Source organism: Sander vitreus, chromosome 9 (genome assembly GCF_031162955.1).
Source record: "Sander vitreus isolate 19-12246 chromosome 9, sanVit1, whole genome shotgun sequence".
Classification (NCBI taxonomy): domain Eukaryota; kingdom Metazoa; phylum Chordata; class Actinopteri; order Perciformes; family Percidae; genus Sander; species Sander vitreus.
Genome location: NC_135863.1, coordinates 30,036,821 through 30,052,829, shown reverse-complemented (window position 1 = coordinate 30,052,829; position 16,009 = coordinate 30,036,821). Strand labels below are relative to the sequence as shown.

General features: G+C 41.2%; 3 protein-coding genes across 3 annotated transcripts; 1 reads left to right on the top strand and 2 right to left on the bottom strand.

Annotated features, from left to right (window-relative positions):
• Window positions 1-32: 32 nt before the first annotated feature.
• mettl13 (methyltransferase 13, eEF1A lysine and N-terminal methyltransferase) lies at window positions 33-6,268 on the bottom strand. The gene is made up of 9 exons (XM_078259618.1): window positions 6,016-6,268; window positions 4,182-4,454; window positions 3,596-4,064; window positions 3,282-3,481; window positions 2,937-3,126; window positions 2,503-2,667; window positions 1,044-1,256; window positions 803-934; window positions 33-492 (listed from the first exon to the last, which is right to left on the bottom strand). The coding sequence occupies exons 1-9, from the start codon at window positions 6,166-6,168 to the stop codon at window positions 200-202; spliced, it is 2,088 nt and encodes a 695-aa protein (XP_078115744.1). The 5' UTR covers window positions 6,169-6,268; the 3' UTR covers window positions 33-199.
• A 130-nt stretch (window positions 6,269-6,398) lies between these two features.
• On the top strand, window positions 6,399-9,456 carry itpa (inosine triphosphatase (nucleoside triphosphate pyrophosphatase)). Its single transcript, XM_078258205.1, has 8 exons — window positions 6,399-6,503; window positions 6,733-6,790; window positions 6,889-6,953; window positions 7,039-7,112; window positions 7,205-7,236; window positions 7,915-8,027; window positions 8,382-8,458; window positions 9,126-9,456. Exons 1-8 carry the CDS (start codon window positions 6,441-6,443, stop codon window positions 9,256-9,258), a joined length of 615 nt encoding a protein of 204 aa, XP_078114331.1. The 5' UTR covers window positions 6,399-6,440; the 3' UTR covers window positions 9,259-9,456.
• A 4,536-nt stretch (window positions 9,457-13,992) lies between these two features.
• rangrf (RAN guanine nucleotide release factor) lies at window positions 13,993-15,285 on the bottom strand. Its single transcript, XM_078258204.1, has 2 exons — window positions 15,196-15,285; window positions 13,993-15,036 (listed from the first exon to the last, which is right to left on the bottom strand). Exon 2 carries the CDS (start codon window positions 15,011-15,013, stop codon window positions 14,432-14,434), a length of 582 nt encoding a protein of 193 aa, XP_078114330.1. The 5' UTR covers window positions 15,014-15,036; window positions 15,196-15,285; the 3' UTR covers window positions 13,993-14,431.
• Window positions 15,286-16,009: the final 724 nt, after the last annotated feature.

The following is a 16,009-nucleotide window of genomic DNA, read 5'->3' as shown; positions in this document are numbered from 1 at the left end:
ATGAAATTGTGAAATAATAATAATAATGCAAGTTCAAATATCAAATTTTTTTTTTTGTCAAAGCACCACATTAAGATCAAATATTTACTTGTCACTGTAGATGTTGTACATCGCACTGAATGGCAAAGTGAAAGCATGTACTCTCATATTCCAGTATGACACATGAATACTGTAAATCCCCCTCTGGTCCCACATCAATTTACTCTACTTTCAGTTCTTTCAACAACTCTGCAATGTCTATATGTGGGCTGCTGTTGGTTCCAGTCCTGTTAGAGCACAGTGCACTCTGCAGGCTTTTGGCTGCTCGGTTCAGGGATGGAAGGATGCGAACAGCGTCCGATGTCTCATTTTCTCCACGAGAGCAAAGAAGGACCTCATTGACCTCCCCTTCAATCTTTCTAGAGAGGATGGTGGGAAACACGGCGCTCAGACGCTCCAACACGCTGTTCCTCAAGGCTGAGTCACGACACACAAGGTTCAGTATGAATACACCTGGTCCAATGGCAGGGAGATAACAGACAGACAGACAGACAGACAGACAGACGAAAGAAGAGAACATGTAGATGAAACACACAACTATGGTGAAATATTTCAAACAAAAATGAAGACATTTTGTACATGTGTGATGAGACCAATAAACAGCTTTTTGATTATTTACAGTTTCTTAATGTGCCTATTAGTTGTCTACTTTATTCAAATTACAAAACTTTTTTTTTTAAAGTAAGCCAATGCATGTGTCATTACTCAATAGAAAACATTAGATACCACCAGATGGAGAGATATATTGTTAAAAATACTGTACCTCTGGGGGTTAGCAGGCTGTGGACTTTCTGCAGGATCAAGGTTTCTACAAAGGCAGCAGGAGGACAGCTCATACCCACAGTACTATCTTTATTGTCTACATCGAACATGATGGCATCAAACAAACGACCACCTACAGAGGGGGGGAGGGGGAATAGCCAGTCACTTCTTAGGTAATTTACAGCATTCACTGGCGTACGCTTACTTTTGACGGCTCTCTCCTCGACTCCTCCTTCACTAACCTTCTTGCTCCAGGGCACAGATGTGTTCGAGGCCGTCCCCAAGAGTGACAGTCAAACGATCATCTGGTCGAAACCCGAAGCATTCCTTTGCCACTTGCATCACAACAGGATCCAGTTCCACAACCTCGACAGTAACACCGGGCACAAAGTCCCGTAGAAACTGAGGCAGGCCTCCTCCACCAAGCCCCACCAGGAGCACTGACACCGGGACATCTAAGAAAGGGAGACAGAGGGGATGAAAACATCACAGGTAAAGCTCAAATGAAGTGGGAAGACGCTGCAACGCTGTGGCCGTTGGGTCTAGATTTTCTCCCGCCATCCACCTCTACAACCTCAACAAGACTGTTAAAACAGCTGGGAACTGACCTTTGTTTTTTTTTTGTGATTAACAACTTTTTTATTTTATTTTTTATACAAAAACATACAACTCGCAACATGAACACCCCCCCCCCCCCTTCATCATCACCACCCACCCAGACTAAAATCAAGAAAAGATATTCACTAATTTTGAATTTGATGCCTGCAACACGTTCCAAAAAAGCTGGGACAGGGGCAACAACAGACTGGGAATGTTGAGGAATGCTCAAAGAACAGGTGAACAGGTTAATTGGTCATGATTGGGTATAAAAGGAGCATCCCCAAAAGTCATTCACAAGCAAGGATGGGGCAAGGTTCAGCACTTTGTGAAACAACTGCGTGAGCAAATGGTCCAACAGTTTAAGAACAACGTTTTTCAACGTACCAATGCAAGGAATTTAGGGATTTCATCATCTACAGACCATAAAATCATCAAAAGATCCAGAGAATCTGGAGAAGTCTCTGCACGTAAGCAGCAAGGCCGAAAACCAACATTTTATGTCTGTGACCTTCGATCCCTCAGACAGCACTGCATTAAAAACCGACATCATTATGTAAAGGACATTACCTCGTGGGCTCAGGAACACTTTGGACAACCACTGTCAGTTAACACAGTTCGTCACTACATCTACATGTGCAAGTTAGAACTTCACCGTGCAAAGCCAAAGCCATATATCAACAATACCCAGAAACGCCGCCGGCTCCTCTGGGCCCGAGCTCATCTGAGATGGACTGACGCCAAGTGGAAAAGTATGCTGTGGTCTGACGAGTCCACATTTCATATCATTGATGTTAACACAGTGGTAAACATGTCCCTGTCCCAGCTTTTTTGGAACATGACATCAAATTCAAAATGAGTGAATATTTGCACAAAAAAAAGTTTATAAGTTTGAACATTAAATAGCTTGTCTTTGTTGTGTATTCAATGGAATATAGGTTGAAAAGGATTTGCAAATCATCGTATTCTGATTTTATTTACGTTTTACGCGACGTCCCAACTTCATTGGAATTGGGGTTTGCGATAACAAAATAGACAATAAACCACAAACCAAACAAACATATGTATAAATGACCACCGTTTTACACCATAAGCCCAACTGACCTTTGTTCTGTGGCGTGCCCACCCCTAGCATAGCAAGGCCCGCCACCATAACCTCATGGTGAGCGCAGCAGAGGAAGCCGCTGTCCACTGACAGAGAGGTGGAAGATGTTGTTGCAGCATCTGTTGGCTTGAGCTTCTTTCGGTTTTTCTTCTTATGACTTGGTGCTGCAGGGACATACATATTCATTCATTTATAATAATCCAATAAAATATGATATACTATAACTAAACTAAAGCTATTCTAATATTTTTCCTTTTTATCGTTTGTTTCATTGTTTCCCCTTTTATGGTTATTTAGCTTCTTAGTTTGATAGGTGTCTGTTCATTTCATTTCATGTACGGTATATGCACTGTTGGTTTTGCGGAATTGGTTATTTATCATAAAGGAAAATGTGAGCATTACTAATTACAGCAAAGAAGGGAAAACAACTGACCAGTATTTGAAGGGACAAGACGGCTCTCTGACTGGACGAGGGCAACATTAGACAGGAAAACGAGTCTCCGATACAGTTCTCCGTCTTCTCCTTTGACATTCTCTACACAGTACTCCCCGCTCAGCTCACTCACACCCCTGCTGACCTCCTCTCGCCAACCCAGGTCACCTCCAACTGACAGAAACGGCACCTGAATAGGGACAGAGAACTCAAATGAATACACTGATGCACATTTTTGCAACAGAAAAAGTTTTATTGCACAAAAGAACATTTCTAAAAAGGACTGTGTGTGTGTGTGTGTGTGTGTGTGTGTGTGTGTGTGTGTGTGTGTCTGTCTGTGTTTACCTGCTGGTTTGTTGGCATACCCGGGGGAGCCAGGTCCATCACCATTGGTGAGAGTTCTGACTGGACAGCCTGCATGTCTGTGTACTCCTGATTCCTGTGCATTGCCGCAATAACCAGGCGCCGAAAGTTAGCACTGGCTGCCAGCTGCCTTCGCCCCTCACTGGAGCTGTAGAGCCAAGCTGTCTCACTGCCTTGAGGCACTGACAGGATAAGCAGAGGGGGGAAAGTAATCATTAAAGAAGGGCAAAACCCAACCACTGTGACTTACTGTACATGCGAAGGCAAAAACATGATGAGAGAACAGGAGAGCTCACCAATAAAAATAGCAAACGGGTTTGATCTTGGCACCTTGGCACCTGGGGGACAATCTTGTACTGTGAGAGAGTATCTGGGGAGGCCAGTCTTGGCGTGGCAGAGAGTGAGCGAGGGGCTCGAGCTGGCGTCTGTGCTTGTACGGAGTCTCTTTTTCAAGACAGAGTAAGCCTGACGCTCCCTTACTGCAGACAACAATTCTGCTACCTGTGGGAGACGAGTAGGGGCTCCTTCTTCCCCAAGGCACATCTCCAGAATAGGCATGGGCATAGGCTGACGAAACTTGGTGCAGACCAGAACAAAGACCGGCAGAGCAAAGGAGTCCTCTTCTTTTCCCAATTCCTCCTGCAGGCAGTGGAGCCTCACAGCCCAGCCCAGCTGAACAAAGTGCTCCACGGCCAACTTGATCACGCTCTCCTGAGCCAACGTCACACAGACATACCGGCCGCCGACACTTAGCACACGGCCCACCTGCAGACACAAGAACACAGCTGTGACGAGAATGCACAGACGTGTGTTGAAAAGTCTACAGAGTGAGGAGGAAAAAACATACGGTCTGTGCACACCCTGACCCTTTGGTTTTCTTACCTCAGTGAGCATGTTCCTGGCCAGTGCTCCTTCTTCTTCTGACGCCATGGCATCTAGTGTGCCCTTGTCCAGAGCAGCCTGGTAGCTAGCCTCCTCATATGGAGTTTGTGTAGCATCCACCTGCTGGAAGGTCAGGCCTGGCCGGCGTTCAGCGTTTCTCTGGTTCATATGGGTCACCACTGTCTCACTGATGTCAATATTAGTAAGACGTTTGTAGCCAACATCAAACATCTGTTCACTCAGCTCAGAGTTACCACAACCGACCACCAACACCTGCGCGACAGAAACACAACAATACACCGTTAATTAATCAGTTATTGATTTTTGCAGAGGTGCAAAGTAAGTAGAGATGTTCGGATACCAGTATCGGTATCAGCTCCGATACTGCCTAAAACGCTGGTATCGGGAAGTACTGGAGCTTATTCACCGATCCGATACCACCCTAAAGAAAATCTACGTTAAAGTAGTTCATTTATGTTCTTTTTCCGTTATAACTGACTGTCAAACTGCAAAATAAAAGAAAGTTCTGTGGCATTCATGTTTCACAAAGAATTTAAGCTGAGCCAGACTGACAACAAAGATAGAAATAATATCACATCCATACAGGGATAGTAGAATACAGTTGTTAAAACATAATAAAATATATGACACACTGGTATCGGATCGGTACTCGGTATCAGCCGATACGCAAGTTCAGGTATCAGAATCGGTATCGGGAAGCAAAAAAATGGTATCGGGCCATCTCTAAAAGTAAGTAAGCACATTTACGTAAGTACTGTAAGTTTCGAGGCACTTGTGCTTTATTTAATATTTCCATTTTATGCTATATTATACTTATAGTCCACTACATTTAATTGCAAAATATTGGACTTTTTACACCTCTATTTGACAGCTATAGTTGCTGGTTAAATTGCAGATTCAAACTGAATATGCAAAACACATGATGCACTTCTTAAATATGATGCTTCTTTGTAAATGTAACTACCCAAAGGTTCTTGAGGTATGTAAAATTGGCTTCACCTTTAACATCTTGAGCAGTAAAATAGGGCTGGGCGATATGGAGAAAATATCAAATATCACAATATTTTTGACCAAATACCTCGATATCGATACCACAACGATATTGTAGTGTTGACTATTGGTGCTTTAACAAAATATTTACAGAATGAGATTTTTGATAAATAATCATCAGTAATGTGGATATAATGACTATGTGGGTAAAGGCAAATGATAGAACAGTTACAACAGTCTGGTAAGTTCAGAAAATGACATCACTTTACTGTAATGCAGCCTTTAAAACCAGGAAAAAACAACACTTGTGCCATATTTCGATATTAAGATATCCAAAATCTAAGACGATATCTAGTCTCGTATCACGATGTCGATATAATATCGATATATTGCCCAGCTCTACATTAAAATGCACATCAATGAAATATTAGCTATCCAATGAAATACTCACAGGGGCTGTTTTTTTTGTATAATGACTGCTTTAGCTTTTGATATTTAATGTACTATATCATGCTGATCCACAGTACTTTTACTTCAGTAAGATCTTGAATGCAGGACCTTTTCTTGGAATGGGAGTATTTTTTTACACTGTGGTATTTGGCATCTGAATACTTCTTCCACCACCGAGACAAAAAATACTGTGTGTATTATTATGGAAATGACCCTAAATGGATAAGGAAAGAAATGTACTTTATATAAACACTGGTATACATATTAGCAGGATAACAACAAATAACATTTGTTTATGTCGTTTTGACGGCAATTCTATATACTTTGTGTATCGCCATACCTGTACATATCTTGCCAAACAAGTTATTTTTACCTTATCTTTGACTTTGATGTATTTATGCAGCACGCCGCAGAGTTTGTTGTAGTCTCCATACCATTCAAAAGCCTTCTCTCCGCGCTTCTTAAAAAATCTCTCCCAGTACTCTGCGGAGCTGAACTCTTCGGCAGTGCGAGGTAAAAGACTCATTTTCCGGCTGCAGTGCTTACAATAGTCTAAAAACGTTTCAGTTTACCGTGACAGAGTCTGCTGACAGCCACTTCTGCACATGGCACGCAACTCAACTTTACAAGCCGGACAACGTTGCTGGCAGTACAGCTCGCTGATTGGAGGCTTTGTGTGAAGGCGGGGTTACACAGTACGCGGTGATTCGCTTTGGCCCTTAGAGCTGCTTTCATTGGCAGTTGCTCAGCCGGAAGTGTTCGGTCCGATATTGTTAGTCCTCCGGGGTGTCATTCAACATGGCTGTGCCTGCTGGAAGGTCTGTGGTCTTCGTGACTGGAAACGCGAAAAAACTCGAAGAGGTAAAAGAGGCAAACATTTTTACACCTGAGACGGATTCTATGTTCACGTTCGTGCTTGTCTTGTCTTAGCTAGTCGTTTCAGGCGGGATACTTCTACACGTATTGCCTTTAGCTAAACATAGACAGTGAGCATGAGCTGTAATTTAATACAGAAATCTCTTGTTTCATTTGACAAAAATCAGTCCTGCTAGATTCTGTGGTTGACTCTCACTTTGGTCACGTCCATCAGGTCATTCAGATCCTGGGAGATAGGTTTCCCTACAAGCTAGTGTCTAAAAAGATTGACTGTAAGTATCAGAACAGAGACCACCAGTAGAATAGATAGTTCCTGTAAGCATTGCACACATGACACTAACAATAACACACTAACTATTTTTGTCTCCAGTGCCTGAATACCAAGGGGAACCAGATGAGATTTCCATACAGAAGTGTAAGGAGGCTGCACGGCAGGTAACTGTACTGTCATGCAAGTAAATATTCTGCATGTACATGATGAATGAATGAAACTGATGCATTGCTTGTTTTACACTCTCAGATCGATGGGCCAGTAATAGTGGAGGACACCTGTCTGTGTTTCAAGGCTTTGGGAGGCCTGCCTGGACCGTACATGTTAGTAACAACTTCCACGTCTGTCATATGCCATTTTATCTTTAATAGTAGTAATGAACGGTAATAATTATAACTAAACTTTGTTTTTGTAGAAAATGGTTCCTGGATAAACTCAAGCCAGAAGGTATGTAAGTATGATAATAGATGAGACTACTGAGATACAGTGGCACTCATACGTTCAAGAACCCATGCTAAAGTTGACTAAAAAGAGGAATAAAAAAAAAATCATCTTTTGGAAATTGATCTTAATGCCTTAATTAAAAAAATGAGGAAAAATCCAACCTTTAAGGACACCAATTTTCTTTGTGAATGAATAATGTATCGTAAATAAATAAATGTTCTTCCTTAAAATACAGGGGGCATAAGTCAGTACACCACCATGTTAAATTCCCATAGAGGCAGGCAGATGTTTATTTTTAAAGGCCAGTTATTTCATGGATCCAGGATACTATGATCCTGATAAAGTTCCCTTGGCCTTTGGAATTAAAATAGCCCCACATCATCACATCCCCTTCACCATACCTAGAGATTGGCATGGGGTACTTTCCATAAGATCATCTCTCAATGCAAATCAAACCAGCTATTAGGCTAACTGAAATAAAACCATGCCAATCTCTAGGTATGGTGAAGGGGATGTGATGATGTCGGGGGGCTATTTTAATTCCAAAGGCCAAGGGAACTTTATCAGAATGCATAGTATCCTGGATCATGAAATAACTGGCCTTTAAAATACAAATCAGCCTGAGTTGGGTAGAAAAAGCGAATATGGCATTTCTAATCTTTTTTTACATTTTTGTTGTAGGCTTGTATAAACTCCTAGCTGGGTTTGAAGATAAATCAGCATGGGCTCTCTGCACTTTTGCTTTCTCTGCTGGGAAAGATGAGCCAGTACAGCTCTTTAGAGGGAAAACAGAGGTAAGAGTCTCTCTCAAACTGCCTCAGTGTTTGCATGTGATAGATGGATGGATAGATAGATGGATGGATGGATAACTTATTTTGAAATAGGCTTTAGTCCAGTTCAGTACTCTGTATCTGCGGCCGGATGGAAGTAGTGTGAAGAATTGATTCAGGGGATGGTCTGTGTCAGCTGCTATTGTACGTGCTAGGCGTGGTATGGCTGTGTCATTCATGTCTGATAGGCTGGGTGTGGGGAGACTGATTATCTTAGAGGCAATATGTGTGATTTTTTTTTAGTGAGTTTGTTTTTGCAGGTGGCGGTTAGCATTGTGTTTTTATTTTCCATTCACTCTCTCCTCTTGGTATATCAAGGGACACATTGTGGAACCCAGGGGGCCTCGAGACTTTGGATGGGATCCCTGTTTCCAGCCAGAGGGATATGACAAAACGTAAGCAAAGACTGTTTCAAATGTCTTGTTCATACCACAAGGGGGAGCCAGTGGTCAACACATGTAACGTCCCATTAAAAAATGAGTTGAGCATTGCAGATTAGTTTAAAAAAAAAAAAAAAGCATCATTATGGTTTTCATTTTATGCTGTACATTAGAGCACGGATCTTCAACATGGGGTCCGGGACCCCTAAGGGGTCCTCAGAGTCAATGTGGGGGGTTTTGAAAGTTTTTTCAAAAATTAAAAAGTCTTACCATGAATCCAACATATTATTAGCAAACATAAATCCCCACTGATAGGCTTACTGTCCTATAGGTAAGGTAGTCACTAAGGTAGCCATCCACACATACAGTACATCCTAAGGATTCAATGTGACACATGTATTTTGAACATTATTTATAAAATCATGCCAACAATTTGAATGTTAAAAAGGTATGTATAAAGGCATTTGGCCGCCCTGCAAGTTATTGTAGGCCTAGTTTAATATGCAACTTCATATTATACAATATATGTAGTAGGGGGGCCCCTGCTCCATGTCTCTTTCAGTTAAGGGGTCCTTGGTTTAATAAATGTTGAAGACTTCTGCATTAGAGATTATTTATCACTATTGTGCCAAACATGAACACACATCCATTCTGACTTTAACTACTTCCCTTTCATCTGCAGCTATGCTGAACTGCCCAAAGAGGTGAAGAACACTATCTCGCACCGCTACCGGGCGCTTGCTGCCATGTCTGAGCACTTCTCTCAAACCAACGATACCTCGCCACAGGGCAAGAAGAAGAAGCAGGAGGATTAAAGAATCATTTTAGGCTCACTTCAGCTTCTGAATCTGCACAATGTATCAAACCTCAAGTCATTAGATTTGACCAGCAGAGTGTTTTATTGTTGGGTCAGAAACATATGACAGATAACACATTTGTGATCACAATGTCTACATGTAGAATCTGCAGTGGAAACTGTTTAATTTTTAATAAACTTATTTTTCAACAACTTCTCCCTTTGTTATTCTTGGTGAAGATTTCCTTGTGTCAGTGGTAGGTAAAGGACCTTCAGGAAATGAGCATGTCAAATATGTCTTCCAGATAATATGGGAAGATAGCTAAAATTAGACCTGAAGATGAGCATGAATTATTCGGGATCCTGATGAGAGCAGCAGACCGCTCTGAGACTGTTAGTACAGTGATAACAGGGGGGTTTTTAGGTAATAAATGACCCTGTAGCTGGAAGTCTCTGAGCAGAAACTATGCACACAGTCTGTGACTGATGCCTCCCAGATGTACTGTACTGAAAATGTCACACATGCACAAATACACACATCCTGCATGAGACCACCAGAAGACAGAGACAACCCATAGCGCTGTGTTTTATTAAATATTTCATCTACTTTCTTCAACACAGATTGAATGGCTTTTTTGCATAATTTCCTCATTTATTTATATTCTATGAAGCTGTGTACAAGAAAATGTTTGCACCTGGTTATCGATAATGATACTAAGCAAGTAAAAGTGACACTTCTTGAGAAAAAAAGCTAGCCTAGAAATCTAGACACACCCTAGGGGCCAGCAAATTGTAATTTGCAACATCTTGATGTGGGTCTGGCTTATCAGGCTAGAAAAAAAAAAGCTGCTGTACGTTGTAAAATGACTGGACCATTGTGGCCGGGTTGGCTCAGTGGTAGAACAGGTTGACATGTACTGAGAGGTTTATGCCTCAACGCAGAGGTCCAGCGTTCAAATCCAACCTGTGACAATTTCCTCTGTATCTTCTCCCTCTTTCTCACCTAGCTGTCCTATCAAAAATTAAAGGTGGCAAATCCCCAAAAAATATTGAAAATGACTGGACCACTCTGTTTGCTTAGACCTCCAGTTTTGTTTGGGAACCTGCCAGGAAGTAGCAAGTTGTTGGGAGAAGGAGCAAGAAAGCTGTATGCATCTTGATCAGGGAGACTTCAGTTCACCTGTCAGCCAAGTTTTTTTAACAGGACACACAGGATGTGAGCCAGACTTCAGGTCACTAGACATGGCTATGAAGGCGTCCCTCCTTTTCCCTCTTTTCCTCTGTGACTCAAAGTCAACACAGTTACTGTCAGTGCTGCAGCATTCAATGGCCCCCCCCCTAGCTACTGCCCATACAGTATGCATTTTGGAGAATAAAGAGTCAGCTAAGAAGGAGATGGAATTGTTGCAAAAATACATGGCGTTGTTTCATTTAACTCCATTCTTGCTGCAGCTTATCCTGTAGTCATTCTTCTAAAGGCATTCCCTCCTTTGTACAACGTTGGGGTAAACAGCAGACATCCTCATGTGATGTCTGGAACAGCTCTAGTTCCACATGCCCCAGTTTAAACTAACTACCAAAACTGGCTAAAATGAACAACATAAATGGTTTTTTTTTTTTAATATGATACATATAGTCACAGTTTAGATAAGACATGATATGACATGACATTACATCACATCAATATGACCTAAATTTGTCTCATAAATTAAAAAAACAGGATTATTTGGGCATTTGTTTCGCTTAAATTGAATCTTTTGCAGCCAGGTTATTGTGATGAAATTGTGGTTCCCAAGCCGACAGAGGCTTATTTTTTATGTACATTTCTTTCCATGAGAATTTTTAATTAGTTTTAATGAAACTAGGGACATCTTTACATATGTGACAGCACTTATCACTCATCAAACTTTACTTTTTTTTAATTGTATCTCTTAGTATTGTGTACACTGCAGCACTTAAGGAACACACAGGAGTATTGTAATGGAGGGAATGATATAGGATTTATATAGGATTTTTTTTCAAGCTTACAAAAACAAGAGGTCTGACACTGGTAGCCTACCATGCAATTACATATTTAATGTATATATAACTATTACAGAGTAGTTTTAGACACAGCAATCCTCAAGAGATACGAGAGTGCACAAGTTAGCTTTTGTCCTCTCTGCCTGTCTATTTGGACATCAAAGATGTGTAAAATGATGTAGGGCCATAAAAAAATTAATGGAATAGGAAAACATGTTTTCTAATGATAAAACGCCTAATTGTACCTCTACCTCTAATGATTCTCCTCTGATAATTGCTTGAAATGAAACGGTTAGAATAATTTCCATTATCAAATAATAGACAGGGCTACTGAAGATATATTAAAGTTCATTTTACTTGAGAACCCAACAAGGAGGCAGTTGCCGCACTACAAAATAGTACAGACAATGACCTAACGAAAAGCTCTCTACAACTGCTTTTTATAATCACATAAGTGTAAATGCAATAAATCATGATACAGAGTTGATGTCGTCAATTGTTATCTTGTCAGAATCGATGACGTCTCCCCTATCTGGCCTGGGAGGGCATGTATGCCCTCAGGAACACACCGTGCTTAGACAAGGACAAAACAGTGGCTCCCATGTTATCTTGTGAGTTCAAGCAGTGTTTTGGTTTCTCAACAATATCCACACGCATCCACAATTAATTTAACAGAGAGAGAGAATATATTAATCTATGCAAACAGTTTAATAAATAATAAGAGGGAAAGTATGTATCATAATTTCCCTAACAGAAACAATCTAGAAAGAGACAATCATTCTTTTGTTAAACCACTCTGCATCACCGGGCAAAATGTTTGAGACTACTGCACTATAGTAACCCAGTAGCCACTCTGTAGTAATGGAAAAAAGCTTCAAGTCTTCTCATGTCTCAGAAATTGTCTCCTGGCATGACCTTTAAGTCAGGTGCTGTGTTCCACAACCCTCAACAGCTCTGAAAGACAGGATTTTTCCCGACTTTATTAGAAAACAAAAGAGAACCAAGCATGTTTATCCAAGGTAGCCAGAAGGAGGCTTAGCTTTTGTGTTAGTTTAGATGTTGTGGTTGATGAAGGAATGTGCTACCGGGATCACTGAGAGGAAAAGATGCCTGACTTTACGAGATCTTAATCCGTCGTGAATGCACCAGAGGATAAGAAGGGTTTTAATGTGGCTTTGGGGAGACAGACTGTACTTCCTCTTATTTGTTGTGTTAAAACCTACCTGAATTCCCTCTCTGTGGTGACTTTTATGTAACAGCAGACTCAAATAAAAACATTGTTTCCTTAAATAACAGCACGCGTAACTGAGTAAAAGTCTTAACTCGGGTTTGACCTCATAGCAACAAATAATGAGGGTCAACTTCCATTCTATAAATTTTGTGTTTCACCAAAGTCACCCTTGAATGAACATTTTCCAATGTTTTTCAAGGTTCAGGTTAATGAATTATTCCACCATGAGGCCACTGCAGAGAATGATGAAAACAGTTGACCTAATGCATATTCCTGCTGGGATTCTTTCTCTCAATTGTTTTACTGTTTATGACCAAACTCAGGTCCCACTGAAGACTCTATGGATATGAACTGCATTTGAACTGCTCCAGAGGGAGTTTACATGTGGAACCTCAATTCTAGCCTGGTCCTACCAGACTCACGTACATTTCATTAGCACTGAAGGAAAATTAAAGTTGAGCGGAAGTACGTAGCAGGGTGGAGCCAGGCTACCTCAATGCACCTTTAACCTTCTGACCTCCACTTTGACATTTGCCATTGCACAAATATGGAGGTTAGAGCATGAAGGTAGCACAAGTTCAGTGTTAGTAAGTAAATAATATAATGGTCTGAGGGGTGGTTTGTGCATTACAGATACTGGCAAGGCTCTACTCTGTCAGATGTTTGTATCTAAGCATAAAAACACACATAGGGATGGTGGCCGAGTAAAATAAAGGAAGAGAGGCTTGAGTGAGTAGTAGAAGGGGAATGTGGCGGGAAACTGAGAAGCGGTAAATTTGCATGTCTGTGACGTTATGTCTCAAATCTCACATTTCTCTCAGGTCAGACGTGCCTTAAAAATAACATTAATGTGATCATGTTAATCCGATCTAAAAGGTCCACACAGCAGCTTCAATTTCAACGTTTTTACTAGGTTCTGTATATGAAGCTTAAAAGAAAGGTGCTCATCAATTAAAAATCCTAAATATACATATATACATTTATTTGTAGGTTAAACATACTCTAAAAGTAGGTTTTTTCTTTAGGAACAAATCTTGTTTTACTTTTTCTGCCAGAAAAAGGCTAGTCGATGCCACATTTCTCTCTATTATTGATTATGGTGATCTGTACATGAATGCCCCATCAAAGTGATTCACTGTGTACTCCCCAGTGAATTCGCCCTCTCTGTCAAATCGCCGGCTTACTCACCTTTATATGTTCATATACAAAGGCATTTTAGGCAGGCTCCCATGTTACATATCTGAATTTCTTTCTTTTACACAGAGTACTTATGGTTTACGGTCCCAGAACACTATTTCATTGAATGTACCTCAAGCCGGGACAGAGTTGTTTTAAAAGGCTTTCATGTTTGCTGCACCTTCTACTTGGAATGACCTACAGAAAACACTCAAACTACAGTGTCTAATTTCCTTAAATTATTTTAAAGGGTTATGTTAAAACCATAGAATATGAGTCCATCCACACGTGCAAATGTTTTAACTAATGGCACTTTTATTTAATTGAAATGCACTTCAGTTGTCTTTGCCTCTTTTGTGATTGTAAATTGTTTTTATATGTAACTAACTTGTTCTGCTATCTTGGCCAGGTCTCTCTTGAAAAAGAGATTTTATATCTCAATGAGACTAACCTGGTTGAATAAAGGTTAAATAAAAATAATCAGGTGATCCAAAAATAATGAAATGGTCCAAGATTTTCCCTCCAATACATTTATTATGACACAACTATCATCATATCGTGAAATGTTTGGTTTTAAATGTCAGAGACAACAAGGTAGAACAAAGTCAACATCAAAAAGGCAGAACAGAGTATGTGGGTCGAAGGAACTGCTTCCAAAACGTTTAAGTTGGGACGCATGCTGCTGATTCTTGTGGGGTCCCAGCAAAACACAGTCCTAATATGTTTAAATGTGCCTGAGACAAAAGGGTCCCAAGCAGTTGTTCTACCCAAACAGGCCTGGGTTGTGCAGGGTCAGAGTCTGCAACAAGCGCTGGAAGTCCTGCACCGTCCATGGCTCTCTGTGTGTCTCCGCTGAGGCAGCACTGCTGCTCTCAGGGCTGATTCTCTGCGGGTCATTGAAGGATATCAGGACATCTGTGGAGAACTGCGGCAGACGGAACAGACCCAGGTGAAGGGTCACTGTGTTCCTCGCTTCCTCGTTGAATTTGGATACACACTGTGTCCCAGTCAGCATCCAGGCAGAGCTGCAGTCTGACAGGGACAGCTCGGATTTGGACAGAGGCGCGACACTGGTCACTTCAAAAGCACCTGGCTCCAAAGCTTTGTTGCTGCCTGCGATGTCTTCAAAGTGATACCTGGCGGCGTCTTGGTCCGCCACCTGATCCTGGTACTCCACCAGCTCCACGATCAGGCTCTGGTCGGTGTGTTCGTGGGCAAACACCTCCTGGTTGTCCGGGATCTCCCTCAGCTCACTGGTGTCTTTGGCGCTGTGAGGGAAGGCGGCTGACAGTGCTCCTCCAAACAGAGGATGAGACTGACCGGCGCAGCCTCCAGCACTCTGCATCTCTCTGTGAAGACCGTGAGCCGCTTTGGAGGGAAACAGCAACGAATACAGAGACAGCTTTTTAACTACGTGAAGTTACAAAAACGCCGTCTGCTTTAAAAAAAAATAAATAATAATAATAAAAATAACATGAAAACGTAATAATATATAAAGCGTGGTAAAGTGGTAAACAGATAGCTTACCGGCTAGCCAGAACTCTCTTCCGGTAAAAGTTCCCCTTCTTCTTCTCGTTACATTGTATGCCCGCTAGACGCATGCCATGCGCACTGCTGCCATCTACAGGTGAGACATGACATGCACCCAGTGGTGTAGTATAATGCAGTGGTTCTCAAACTTTTTTCAATAATGTACCCCTTTTGAATAGTTTCTTTAAGCCATGTACCCCCTGACCAGCGCTAATCATTTTCGGTAAAAAACAAAGTGTATATAAACAGGAACAGTGCAGTGCTGTCAGCGGCAGATTTACTAAACAACAGCCTTGGAACTGAAAAAAAACACATTTAACACAACACATTTAAATGCTAATGAGAAAAGGAGACAAAAACTGTAAAAAAGACAAAAACTTACAGTAGAAGATTCACATTTTTGGTAGGAAAAAAAAGTCTACATAAAGAGGAACAATGTTCTGGACAACGGCCTTGTAACTATTAAACATTTTGTTAAATATTTCACGTACCCCCTGCTGTCCTCTAAAGTACCCCTAGGGATACACGTAGGCCTACCCCCATTTGAGAAACACTGGTCTAATGTATTGTAGTGGGTATACTGTAATGGGCCTTTTTTTTTGAGGGGGGGGGGTCGGGGCGCATATCAAAGTGTGGGGTCTGGATGTCCTCCCCCAGGGTTATTTTGAGCGTCAAAGACTAATAGCCTTCATTCTGATACACTTTTATGCACCAATTTACGGTGGGAATACCTTTATGTATCCTGATAAGAAGGAAAACACAGATGACATTCAAAATATATCAACAATATCATGGAATATAAAGCAGTAAG

What these genes read in the sequence shown, in the direction of transcription:
- rangrf (XM_078258204.1), bottom strand. Translation starts at nt 15,013, where the DNA reads ATGCAGAGTGCTGGAGGCTGCGCCGGTCAGTCTCATCCTCTGTTTGGA.
- itpa (XM_078258205.1), top strand. Translation starts at nt 6,441, where the DNA reads ATGGCTGTGCCTGCTGGAAGGTCTGTGGTCTTCGTGACTGGAAACGCG. An exon ending in AGTGTCTAAAAAGATTGACT is followed by an intron (nt 6,791 to 6,888) that starts GTAAGTATCAGA and finishes TTTTGTCTCCAG; the next exon opens with TGCCTGAATACCAAGGGGAA. An exon ending in GTAAGGAGGCTGCACGGCAG is followed by an intron (nt 6,954 to 7,038) that starts GTAACTGTACTG and finishes TTACACTCTCAG; the next exon opens with ATCGATGGGCCAGTAATAGT.
- mettl13 (XM_078259618.1), bottom strand. Translation starts at nt 6,168, where the DNA reads ATGAGTCTTTTACCTCGCACTGCCGAAGAGTTCAGCTCCGCAGAGTAC. An exon ending in CCCGTTTGCTATTTTTATTG is followed by an intron (nt 3,482 to 3,595) that starts GTGAGCTCTCCT and finishes TTATCCTGTCAG; the next exon opens with TGCCTCAAGGCAGTGAGACA. An exon ending in GGGCACGCCACAGAACAAAG is followed by an intron (nt 1,257 to 2,502) that starts GTCAGTTGGGCT and finishes TCCCTTTCTTAG; the next exon opens with ATGTCCCGGTGTCAGTGCTC.